Genomic DNA, 12,679 nt, shown 5'->3' on the forward strand with positions numbered 1-12,679 from the left:
TCACTCTTTGAATACACTAGGATGTCATCTATGAAAACCACTACAAACTTGTCCAAATAGGCATGGAATACACGGTTCATTAAGTCCATAAATATTGCAGGGGCATTGGTTAACCCAAAAGGCATAACAGTGAACTCATAATGTCCGTATCTACTCCTGAATGCAGTCTTTGGTATGTCATGGTCAGCGATTCTCAATTGATGATAAACCGAACGCAAATCGATCTTTGAAAAGATTCCTGCTCCTTTTAGTTGGTCAAATAGGTCTTCTATCCTAGGTAATGGATATTTATTCTTGATTGTGACCTTATTGAGCTCCCTGTAGTATATACAGAGCCTCATACTTCCATCCTTTTTCTTCACAAACAACATTGGTGCTCCCCAAGGCGATGCACTTGGCCTAATATAACCTTTCTCCAATAGATCCTGTAGTTGGCTTTTTAATTCATTCATTTCTGCTGGAGCCATTCGATAAGGTGCTTTTGAAATAGGGGCGGTTCCAGGCACTAAATCTATGATAAATTCAATAGGTCGATTGGGAGGCATCCCCGGGATCTCTTCTGGAAATACATCAAGGAATTCATTGACTACTGCAATATCCTCAGGCTGATCCTTGATCACATGCTCTAGATTTCTCACATTGCACAAGAAGGCTGGGTTCCCTTTACTGACTAGCTTCACGAGTTCCATTGCCGTGATGATTCCTATGTTCTTAGGTTTACCAAAACGACGATATTACACTACTTTGCCTAGGCTAGACCTCAAGTGAACCTTCTTCTTCTCACAATCTATTTTGGCTTTGAACTTGGCCAACCAATCCATCCCTAGAATTACATCTAGCTCTCCTAACTCGAATTCGATTAGGTTAGATAAGAACACGGTCTTGGCTATGGTCATAGGCACATCTCTATGGATTTTGGTACACTTCACTATACTACCAGTAGGTATGACTATAGGTACTTCAATTGATTCAGGCTCTTTCAACCCTAATTTCCCCAAAGCATCTACTGATATAAAAGAATAAGTCGCACCAGAATCAAATAGAACTTTAACTGAAACGGAATTAATAGAAAAAGTACCCGCTATGACGTCAGAGGAAGTTTCCGCTTCTTGCCTATATATCACATTCAACTTTCCTTGGGCAACTCCTTTGTTATAGCCACCTCCATTGGTGTTCCCGTTGTTGTTTCGGTTCCCATTCTGTGGTTGGTTTCCTCCAGGCTTCCCATGGTTCTGGTGATTGCCATAGCTATTGCCATTGTTACCACCTTGGTAGTTCCTTTGGTTTCCACCTCCATTTCGCCCATTCCGGTTCTGATTGTTCCGGTTATTGCCTTGGTGATTACCTTGATTAGGTTTCCCGTTCTTAGAATAGAATTCATACTCCCTATGGCCTAACTTCTGACAGAATCTACAAGTCACCAAATTCCCATCACAATCCTTTCCAGGGTGATTTATGTTACAGCGCCTACATTCGTAGGTCCGTACTCCATTCCTTCCAGACCGATTTCCACCACCTTGGTTGTTGCGATTACCACCATTGTTAGCCCTAAACTGGAAATTCCCTTTTCCTTTGTGCTTCTTAAAATTCCCTTGATTCTGTTGGTTATTCCCTTGATTCGAGCATCCACCGTCCTTTCTCTTTTCAGCACTACCGTTCTTCCTTTGTTGTAACCCATACGGGTGAGCAGCTTTACCGTACAGGGTGTCTAACGAGGTAAAGGTCTCTCCAGACAACAACAGCTGTAAATCCATGGTTAAACCATTCTCAAATCTTTGAGCCCTGAGCTCCTCCGTTGCCACCACTTCAGGTGCATACCTAGACAGCTCTATAAACTTAGAATAGTATTCCATCACAGACAGACCTCCCATTTTGAGTTCAATGAACTCCTGCGCCTTTTGCTTCTTCAGGTAAGGTGGGTAAAACTTGTTCCTTAGTGCAGTTTTGAATGCTTCCCATCCAAATTTAGGTGTGGCTCTAAGGGTGTTTTCACATCGTTGCCACCATAAATCAGCTTCACCTCTCAGGTAGTACACAGCACTATTCACCCTAAGGTTTTCGGGGAAATTCACAGCTACAATGAGTTTATCAAACTCTCTCAACGAGTTCTCCAACACACTTGGTTCAATCTCTCCGCTATAGAGTGGAGGCTTGCTTTGAGCTATTTTCTTAAACATTTCCCCAGCCGGATCATGCATTGGGTTTGCTCTGGTTTGAGCTAGGTCACGAACTACCTCAGCTAGTTGTCTAACCACTTCAGAAATCTCTTGGCTAGCCATATCCCTTCTCCTGAATAAATAAAAAGGCTAACTTTAATATTGGTTGGACATGACATCACTAAGGCACTAGTTCGACAACGAACCTACTCACAACAAGAACACATTTAAGCGCAACCTAGGGGAAAAGAGTTGGCACCACTTTTGGGCCTTCTCACCCTACTATTCGATGCAAGTAGATTTAGATGGTTACTACTAAACCACCTTGCACATAAAATTTCATTGAAGAACTAACAAATAATCCCTTTGCGATACCCACAAGACTTAGGATTGAGAATTAAACTTAAAGGATAACGAAAAAGGAAATTCTATTCTTTTATTAAAACTCCAATGAATAAGTCTTACATCCACTAATGCCATAACATTTATTCTCCAACTATAATAAAACTAAAACCATAAATAGTAGCTTTGCCACTTTATTAATCAACGAAAAATAAAACTAAGGATTACATTTCTCTAGAGACTAACGTCATCACGACGATCATTTCTTTCCTTGTATTGCTCTGGAGTAAAGTCTCGATCATTAGGATCATCCAAGTCTTCTTCCGGATCCGAGTCTTCATCCATAGCCTCATCATTTTGCTGTGGCTCACTATCAACCACATTATTCTCTTCAAGCTCATCTTCAGATCCACTGGATATCTCAATGGTTGGTTCAGGAACTATAGGGTTAGGATTTTCAATCTCTATCACATCATCATCACTATCCTCCTCAACATCACTAGCTTGCTCATCATGGATCATGCCATCCTCACCATCACTTTCTATTCCTCCATAGCCCATACCTAGACCCGCAGAATACTTTCCATCCTCATAGCTAATTTCCGCAACCTCTAGGATAGTAGCAAGAACCTCAGAATCATACTTCCACCTACCATCACTAGTCCCATATTTGTACCAATTAGGGGTACCATCACCATAATGCATGTCACTAAACCTATTCTTGAGGTCTATGTAGGGGTTTTTATGTGGTAAACAATGTATAATCATACTATCCATCATATCTTTGTGCCTAAGGTGAGGCATATATCCTTGGTCGAAGCCAAATAGTCACAAGCAAACACGATCTTTTGAACATACGTGCGAGGAGTCTCATTATCCATCTTCTCTAAGTATCCTAGACTGGTGAACTTAGAGGGTAGCATCCTTAATTCCTGAAAATTCACAACTAAAAAGTCTTACTAACGCGTTTCCATAGGAATTCCAACCCCAAGGGATACAATAAATAGTTTGTGGAGCCATACAATTTCAATGCACAAATATATGCTCAACATGAAATATGATGCAATTAATCACATAAAGCAAGATAAATCATGATAAGAACATATACATGGTGTAGACACCTACTTTTGTCCCCATTCCCGAAAGGGAAAGGTTCGATGATGAAAACGTAAATCTCCACTTGACAACGCATCTCCTATGAAATAAACGAATCTCAATTCCCTTTTTCATTTCACCCGAAACCTGCTATTTATGGAAACCTGCTAAAAATAGTAACTGCCGTAAAAGGTAGCTTCTAAAAGTGGCAAATCATAAAAGATAGAAACCTGTCAGAATTAGGTGTTGCATTCCAACATAAATCCTAAATGAGATAGAAAACTGCGAGAATCCTATTCCTAATATGATTCGGAAATAAGAGTTACGTATTAATTGAAATCCTAACGAGCCTAGAGTTCGTAACGGGCCCAGACGCATTCCGTCACAAAATTGATACGCGCTAAAACACTCGAAATAATCTCAAACTCTACGGATTTCAGGAATCCGAATCTGACTAAAGAAAACAGCCCAGACCCTATTTTCAACGCCTGGCTCTGGGCGCCGAAATCTTCATCGCCCAGGCCTGGGCGCTGAAAATACCTGGGTACGTGTTTTTTCCTAATTCTTTATGGATTAGAACTCTGCAATTCTATCTTTCCACGAACTCTTCCCTATAAATAGGCCCCTAAATTCGACGTGAAAAGGACACACAACACACAATTCATATTCTGAGTATTGACTCCAACCCTTAGCCTAAGCCTCACGCTGCGAAACTGTTCATGCGTTTTGTCGCAATCGATCCATAAATCGAACAGAACGTATCCTGTCCCATAATTGAGATTCGTTAAATAAAAAGGAGAAATAGCAAATTCAAAGTGGTTAGTTTTCTGAGAACCGTGACGCACCTCTCAAGGGTGCGTCGTAATGTGTCCCTTTTCGATGATTTAACTGCTTTCCTCGCCCTTTTTATGAACTGTTAAACTAACCTAATCTGATTGTTCTATCACGCCTAACAAATATAATATTTTTGGGAAATTGGATTATCATGCTAGGACCCTTAATGCAATCTAAATCAGATAATCGCGATCGATCTAGTATTATATGTTGCATATTGCTAAAATCAACTCAGATTAGTTTAATAGTTAACGCATGTCCCTTCAATTATTTATGCTGAGCTAGTAAGGATATCCTGCCTCTGGAGTTATCGACGAGCGAGTACTCCTCTCGGTAGTTACAGTCCCCCGAACCCTCAATCTCTACCTTGCGGGTGTATGTTGAGAGATCCCCACACCAGGGATCACAAGGGAACCTACGGCCGTCGTGGTCAAACATAATTGCACTCCCTTTATGTCACGATAACCGGGTTTTGTCAGTTTTTCTCATTGTCGTTAAAAACTGAATGGTGACTCCTATATTACTAGTCAATTGGGTGTATACTCACAGGAAATCCAATTACACTTGATTGAATAAAAAAGAATCATCACACCCACGAGGGACTAGGTCACGCATTAGCCTCGTGCTTTTTCGACCCCCTCACACTGGCGACTCCACTGGGGATAGTGAAGGAAATACTCGTGCTTGTAGGTAATCAAAATAGCCGAAGGGTGAAACGATCCTGCCCCGCGTTTATTACCCCATCAAGTTGGGACGACCTGAAAATCAGCATATTAATGTGAACGGGCAGAACCGCATAACGAATCTCGGCTCCCTCTGGAGTTGGGACTAAGGATACCTTTTTTTCGCCAATAGGGGGGTGCATACGCCGCGCATGTTTCCCACTCGTTACTTGTGTAGGTACTACACCTATCCCGAACCTAATCGCTCGCTCATTAGGTCCCTCTCGCCTGCATGCCCCCTTGGCTTGCACTTGCGGGTTGGCCTCTTGGGCGAAATTCGTCTGTTGAAGACACTACCTCGACCAGGGCATGTGTTGGATCTACGATAGAAGTGGTACCAAGCCAGGCGCAAATACTACCCATAGAAGCCTATCATAAACTACGTGACATATTTAAGTTTCAAATCCATGTTTGTAATGTAGTTATGTGTAGCGAACTATGTGACTATGTTATGATTGTGCGTACGAATAATGCTAGACAAATAATGGTAGGAAACCAACGACCTTAAAAATTGCCCAAACATTCATGAACCAATTGGCCAAAGAGTTATACCAAAATACGTGTTCCGCAAGCCCGGACGATCGCCACAAAAATAAGCGACGCTCGGGATGGCCGTAACGAATCCCACAAACGCTGCACAACGCGTAAAGGACGTTATAGGGCAAGCACGCAAATTTAAAGTCGCAAAAACAAAAGTAGACGAAAACTGAAAACGAGAACCAGCCAGGGACGCATTTTCAACGCCCATGGCTGGGCGCCAAAATGTCTCACGCCCACTGCTGGGCGCTGAAGTTGCTGCCTGGCCTTTTGGTCAGGCACAATAGCCTCGGTGCCCGCGCAAAAAAAAAACACGTAGCAAAAAAAAACTTTTCGTAAAAATTGCTGCAAGGGCGTATGAAAAGGCACTCGACTCTAAAAGCGACTAAAAAATAAAAATAAAAAAACTCTTTGTGTCGTCGTTAGGCCTCCTACGACGACAATGCTCGGCACCAAAACCGAGCACGCTAATTAAACGACCTTGAATGTCACATGGGCAAAATATTCAAAAAAATAATGTTCGAATAAAGTCTTCAAGAAAAAAAATAAATGTTCAAATAAATCCGAGTCTAGACTAGGCTATGCCAAAGTACAATCCAAATCCTAAGTCTTAGTTGTCTTATCCATAGAATCGGTCCTAATGCTTGGCGTCGTTCTGCAAGTTAAAAGGTTAAACCATATTGAATCTCCCTTCCTAACATTTAAATCAATAAGCACCCATATGTAATTGTCATCCCTTGCTAAGAATCCACGGCCTCAATACTCTCTCTCACCAATAAAAAGAATATATTATAGTATTTGCCGAATGGAAACAGTCATATTCTGAAAATCATCCCTCAATAGTCGCACAACCCCCAAAGTGAACCTAAGGTGTCAACACCATTAGAAAAGAAAAAATTAATGGCCTCAAGGCTTATAATCACATTGGGTCACGACTATCATAGTCCTCTCGAGTCACTCACTCCTTGAAATACTACTAAGTACGGACTAAAAGATTTTCCATGAATGCAACATGACCAACCATGAAAATACCCAAATCGGCATACCATAAGGCTACCATTGGGGTAAAGCAATACACACTAAGAGAGAAGCAGCACTAATGATTCTAGTCTTGCAAAAATAAAAATTCGATCTCCCCAACTAACTACCTTGCCAACATTAAGCAAAATGGCGCCTGACAAGTGAACACCCAAGGGTTAAAATCTAAAGTGTCAACCAACGAAAGTTATGGTCCAATTAGCCTAAGTCTGAGAGTCGCTTGGTCAAGTATTATAGGCTTACGCCATGTCATTATTTTGAGTCTAGGCCACCCCCTTGTATTCATACACGGGTTATAATCAGAAAGATTAATGAAAGTTTGAGTCTAAATCACAACTTCCAATTAAATCCCAGAAACTGGAATCTGAAAAGAAACAAAAAATTACTTTCGATGTAATTCTTTCGTTAAAATTCAATAAGGTAAAAACAAAATTTTGAATCTACGCTATTTGCATATTTTAAGAAACGACTAAATACGCTTGCAAAGTAAGACAATTTAAAGGTCCACCCTAGGCCTACTAAAATTAAAGGTCCACTATAGGCCTACCAAACGAGGCTCACTCAGTCTCGCCTCGTGACTCAAAGACCACAACCATCTACCTTTTAGCCCAAATAAATAAAAAATTGATTGAAGGATTTATGTTGGGGAGAAAATCCCAAGCAAAAAGAAAAAAGAGAAAGAGAAAAGGGAGAGCGAAAAGAACGAGCCATGAAATACTTAGCCCGTACCTCCCAAAGCGCAAAATTTACCAAAGTAAACGAAGGAAAAGAATTGAGTCAATCAATCCAAATCATAAAATTCTACGATATCTATCCTTTCCAATCCTTATGTTCTTAGACGCCTTCGCTCTGGGGCCCCTGTTCAGCTCATTTAACCCATCCATGTTCTCATCGCCATAACCCAAGAAACCATTACCTCAACTCTTGTTTTTGAACTTGTTATCAACCGCAAACCACGCACGACCATTGACACGTGCGTCATGCCCATCATTTCCAAAGTCCAAACCTGCTCTTACACCACCATTAGCATAATGACCATATAACTTGTTTGGATACGTCCTGTTGATATACCCTTGAGCCGTCCCTATGCTACTCATTGGCCTTGATTGATGTAAACTCGTGACACTAGCCTGAGGCCGTAAATTGTGAGCCCTAGCAGATATAATCCTCATGCTTGACCAACACCTATACAAATTCTCCTATCTCATTCAACCCATCTTTCAAGCCGTCTTGAGTCACAAACAAAAAAAAGGAAACAAATGAAAAGTGCAAAAAAAAAAAAGTGAATAATAAAAAAGAAACTTTGCAAAAGCGCCTCTAAAGTTAGTCTAAAAAGAAAAATAAAGAAGCACTTAGCGCACCAAAAAAATATCCGCCCAGAAACCATTTTCAGCGCCCAGAGCTGGGCGCTGAAATCTTTAGCGCCCAAGCCTGGGCGCCGAATCTCTCTGCTTGCTGAAAAATTTGTCCAGAAGTGCTCGTCATTTTATCCGCACATGCACGGAAAAATAACGAACACTTGGAGGGGTACAACATGTATTCAGGTATACGTACAAAAAAAAAAACACATGAAAAGAAAATACATGTACTCAAAAATATAAAACAAATTTTTTGGCTTACGGCAAGGCAGCAGATTTAAATAATAATAAACTTCACTTATTCTACCGTTTCAAATAATATGTTTCCACCTCAGAACATACTTGTTTAAAATTGGCATTCTATGAAACCATTTTCTAGGCTAAGAACTACGCAAGACCTGATTCCAAATTAAATCTATTTAAGGCGAATACGTAGGCAATCCATGATTCGGTCCAACCAATTTGCAAAAATATTAAAGCCTATAGAAAAACAAGAATAAAAAATAGAAATCCCTTATTGAAATTTAATTACTTGCAATCCAAGTCGAAAGAAAAATTTAGGTCAAAGGAAGAATCCAAGTCATCAAGATGCCAAAATTAATGAGCACACATCGAAAAATAATAAGGGCACGTACCCTTGCCAGAAGGAGCACTCACACTCCTAGGCACTTAGCCAAGACTCAAAAGATCACTCTGCCTCAATTAAATGGGGGCTAGCGCAAGCGTCCATGACCTCTAAAGTACTCGACTTGACCCTCCCTAAAGCGAACTAACTCACTTAAAGACTTTCTTTCACCACTAGACATAGTCGTTCGCTTAAAGACCTTCTTTCACCACTAGACACAGTCATGATCGCCAACAAGTAGTAAGGGCAGTAAGCTTGCAATAAAGAGGATTGTTCTACGGCATCACCCCATCGTTCCTTCAAACTCAGGGCACCCGTTCATGGTAATTCAAATGCTTGCTAATCCCCTTTGAAAAAAAATAAAAAAAATGGTACATTGTCAATAGGACTTGGCACTTAACCAAGGCTCACCCTACTCAGGAATATGACATGGGCATCTAAAATCGAAATCTGAAAGCATCATTAATGGGAAGACATAACAGCAACTGGGGCTAAAAAGTGAAATGAAAGAGCTAGGGAAAGAACTAAGTATACCTTGACCTTTTGTGCAGACATACACCAAGTAAATCTAAGTCAATTTGAAAACGATTTATATTCCCGCAATTCTGGAAAAGATGGCCCTAAAAGCCTAAAGCACATGCCAAACGGGTACAAGTAATATCTTGACGCACTAGTAGAAAAAACCCCTGTTGCAGCCCCCTTGTTGCAGCGTACATGTATTAATACGCTTCAACAACCAGTAGGTCAACGCGGGTCAAACCCTTTAAAGGGTTGTTGCAGCGTACAAATTAATTGCCCTCTGCAAAAGAGTTTTTTGCAGCGTACAAAGTAAAAGCCCCCTGCAATAACCCCTTTATTTTGCGGCATACGTGTAAAAGCCCCCTGCAATAACATGTTAGTAATTTTCTTCGGCTTCAAAGTTAATTCAGACCAAATATTTCATCTCAAACGCGCCCACTCCCTTCTTCTTCCCTCAGCGTTCCCTGCATCTCGCCCGTCGCTGGTGGTTCTCGCCAGTCACCGTCGCCTCTGGATCTCTCCCGTTGCCGGTGGTACTCCAGCAAGGGTCTGTTTCCTCGCCTCCTCACCGGTGGTCCCTTTCTCAAAAAACCACCTTCCCTTCTCGAAAAACCACCAATGAAGTCCATCCTTGCTCGAAAAACGAAGCTACTTTCCTCGGCCGGTGGTTCCAAGTGATATTGTTGCTCGCGAACCCTCTTCTCCGTCAATCCTCGCCGCTGCAAGTAACTTTCTTCCCTTTCCCTCTTGATTTTCGTTTTCAGAATTAGGGTTTGTCATTTATATTATTTTTTTTTTTGTGGCAAGTTGTTCATGGGGGAAGATTGAAGCTGCTATTTCCTGGTAGACCTGTATGTTGAAAATTCCAATTTTTATTTGGCGTTATCCATTTTTGAGAAGAATGGTACGCAACTGCAGCGAATGCTGCTTCTACCTGTTTTAGGTTGAGCATTTTGTCAAACTTTATTTAGCCTTTTTCCATTCTAGATTATCTATTGTTGTTGAGCCTTGAGCCTTCCCTTCGAAGTTAGCTTATAGCTCGATAATGTTTTATGTCCTAGCTTGAAATGTGGACTTGATTAGGTACTTAGGTGTTTAAGTAATACTGATTGTTAATGCCCGCAGGCTTCTTAGGAGAAAGGAATTTGTATTTTTTATTTTGAATTACAATGAAATTGCATACTGATGTTTGCTTATTCGACGGTCTAGCTGCTATAGATTTAACTTTTATTAACTGGAATCTATGGACTTGTGGGGGTTTGATTCTTGTATATTATTCTGACTTGCTAAAATCTCTATCAGGTATGAGTTTAAAACAAATCATGGAGAATGGATCACTTTAATGAAACCAAAGTTTGGGGATAATGTATCCGGACGTGTTCGTACAACAATCAAGTCAGTACCTCAGAATGTAAAAAAGTTCTGTATAAAGTCCTCATATGGGAAACCAGCTGTGAGATTTTGGTAGGTAAGTACATCTCATTCAACCAATTTTTTGTTTGTTTTGGCATTTCTTGATTACTGTTTTGTTGTATGATGAGCTTGGTAGCTGATTGGTGGTTTGTTTACTTCTTCATGTGCACACGATATGCAGTGTATTTCCTTTGTCTTTGTCTTTGTCTTTTTTGTTTTTGTTCTGGCCGGGGCCGGGGCGGGGGTGGGGGTGGATTGAGTGTTTTGAGTCCAGCAACACTAGATCCATCTTCTGATTATGTCTCCTGTTATGCTATTATGAGATTCGTGTATGTTGATTTGTCCAACTTGATTTATAAATTATGAGAGTTAGATTGACAATTGAGCTGACTAATCTGTTGTATCTGTCAAGATATGGAGAGCATGGTGCTTAACTGTGCATTCAATTAGCCATGATTGCGGGGCCATTGCCCTAAATTATGAGACTGGTTTGTCATTTTTGAAGGCGAGTACTAATGGTCTGTTTATTGCTTGTTTTGTCTCTTTAGCTCTGTTAGTGGGGTTGCCAAGATATGGAGTATATGTTGCATTTTCTCCTGTAAGTGACAATGTAGCAACTGCCTCAGCTGATCGTACTGCAAAGTTGTGGAACACAGATGGCACTTTATTGAGAACATTTGAAGGTCATTTAGACCGCCTAGCTCGTATTGCCTTCCATCCATCTGGGAAGTACTTGGGCACTACATGTTTTGACAAAACTTGGCGTTTGTGGGATATCGAAAGTGGTGCTGAGTTGCTTCTTCAAGAAGGCCATAGCAGGAGTGTTTATGCCATATCTTTCCATCCGGATGGATCATTGTTAGCATCATGTGGACTGGATTCTCTTACACGTGTCTGGGATCTTCGAACAGGGAGAAGTATTCTTGCTTTGGAAGGCCACATCAAACCTGTAAATTTCTTCTCTTGTCATTAACATTTATTTTTGTGATGCTAACTCTGATTGTTGACTCAGGTTTTTTCTTTTTCCTCTCAGGTTTATGGAGTTGATTTCTCTCCTAATGGCTATCATTTGGCCACTGGTTCTGAGGATAACACTTGTCGGATTTGGGACTTGAGAAAGAAAAAGTCATTGTACATAATTCCTGCCCATTCAAAGCTTATTTCACAGGTCAAATTTGAGCCTCAGGAGGGATATTATTTGGTCACTGCTTCATATGATACAACTGTTAAGGTATGAGACTTGGCACTCAATTACTCTCAGTAGTCTGTTTTGTTAAGTTACAAGGAGTGTTTTGTCTCATTTTGCCCTATTTCATCAGGTATGGTCATCTCGAGACTTCAAGCTTATCAGGACATTGTCAGGACATGAAGCAAGAGTTACACCCTTAGATGTCACAGGAGGTAAGATCTTTTCTCTTGGTAAACTGTAGTAAAAGTGATGCGTGCAAAATGGGAACTTATAGTAGCATCTCATTACAAGTTTATAACTGTCATCTTGGGATGGAATTATGGTAAAGTTTATGGAAGTTGCCACTCAAAAACTGAATTTGTTTAAATACGTTACATTCAACAACAGAGATAAAGTGAATGCAATTTGATATAAAATATTGTATGGGTAACCTATCTCTAAGATCTCACCTCTCTCACTAAGTCTCACTCCAGCGACAAATCTGAAATTTGACTACCTAAACAACCAAAATCCGCCGGGAAAACAGTAAATCCGGCGTGTCAAGGGAATAGGTGGCATGGTTGGGTCGTTATAGGTCATATATTGAGCTAAAATGACATTTTCGCTCCCAACTTTGAACTAAAGAACCTAAGGACTCATTTGATTCTTATTACACGACTAATATGCATAGTATTAAGTTTCTAAAACTCATTCGAACCTATTTATGCACATTTATGGCTCGTTGGGTCGTTATAGGTCATATATAGAGCTAAAATGACATTTTCGCTCCCAACTTTGAACTAAAGAACCTAAGGACTCATTTGATTCTTATTACATGACTAATATGCATAGTTTTAAGTTTCTAAAACTCA

General features: G+C 40.5%; 1 protein-coding gene across 1 annotated transcript; it reads left to right on the forward strand.

Annotated features, from left to right (window-relative positions):
• Window positions 1-10,568: 10,568 nt before the first annotated feature.
• LOC110781496 (U4/U6 small nuclear ribonucleoprotein PRP4-like protein) lies at window positions 10,569-12,250 on the forward strand. The gene is made up of 5 exons (XM_056839643.1): window positions 10,569-10,679; window positions 10,776-10,883; window positions 11,052-11,588; window positions 11,673-11,870; window positions 11,959-12,250. Exons 1-5 carry the CDS (start codon window positions 10,569-10,571, stop codon window positions 12,067-12,069), a joined length of 1,065 nt encoding a protein of 354 aa, XP_056695621.1. The 3' UTR covers window positions 12,070-12,250.
• Window positions 12,251-12,679: the final 429 nt, after the last annotated feature.

This window comes from Spinacia oleracea, chromosome 3, assembly GCF_020520425.1.
Source record: "Spinacia oleracea cultivar Varoflay chromosome 3, BTI_SOV_V1, whole genome shotgun sequence".
NCBI classification, from domain to species: Eukaryota; Viridiplantae; Streptophyta; class Magnoliopsida; order Caryophyllales; family Amaranthaceae; genus Spinacia; species Spinacia oleracea.

What these genes read in the sequence shown, in the direction of transcription:
- LOC110781496 (XM_056839643.1), top strand. Translation starts at nt 10,569, where the DNA reads ATGAAACCAAAGTTTGGGGATAATGTATCCGGACGTGTTCGTACAACA. An exon ending in TGGCCGGGGCCGGGGCGGGG is followed by an intron (nt 10,884 to 11,051) that starts GTGGGGGTGGAT and finishes GTATCTGTCAAG; the next exon opens with ATATGGAGAGCATGGTGCTT. An exon ending in TGGAAGGCCACATCAAACCT is followed by an intron (nt 11,589 to 11,672) that starts GTAAATTTCTTC and finishes TTTTCCTCTCAG; the next exon opens with GTTTATGGAGTTGATTTCTC.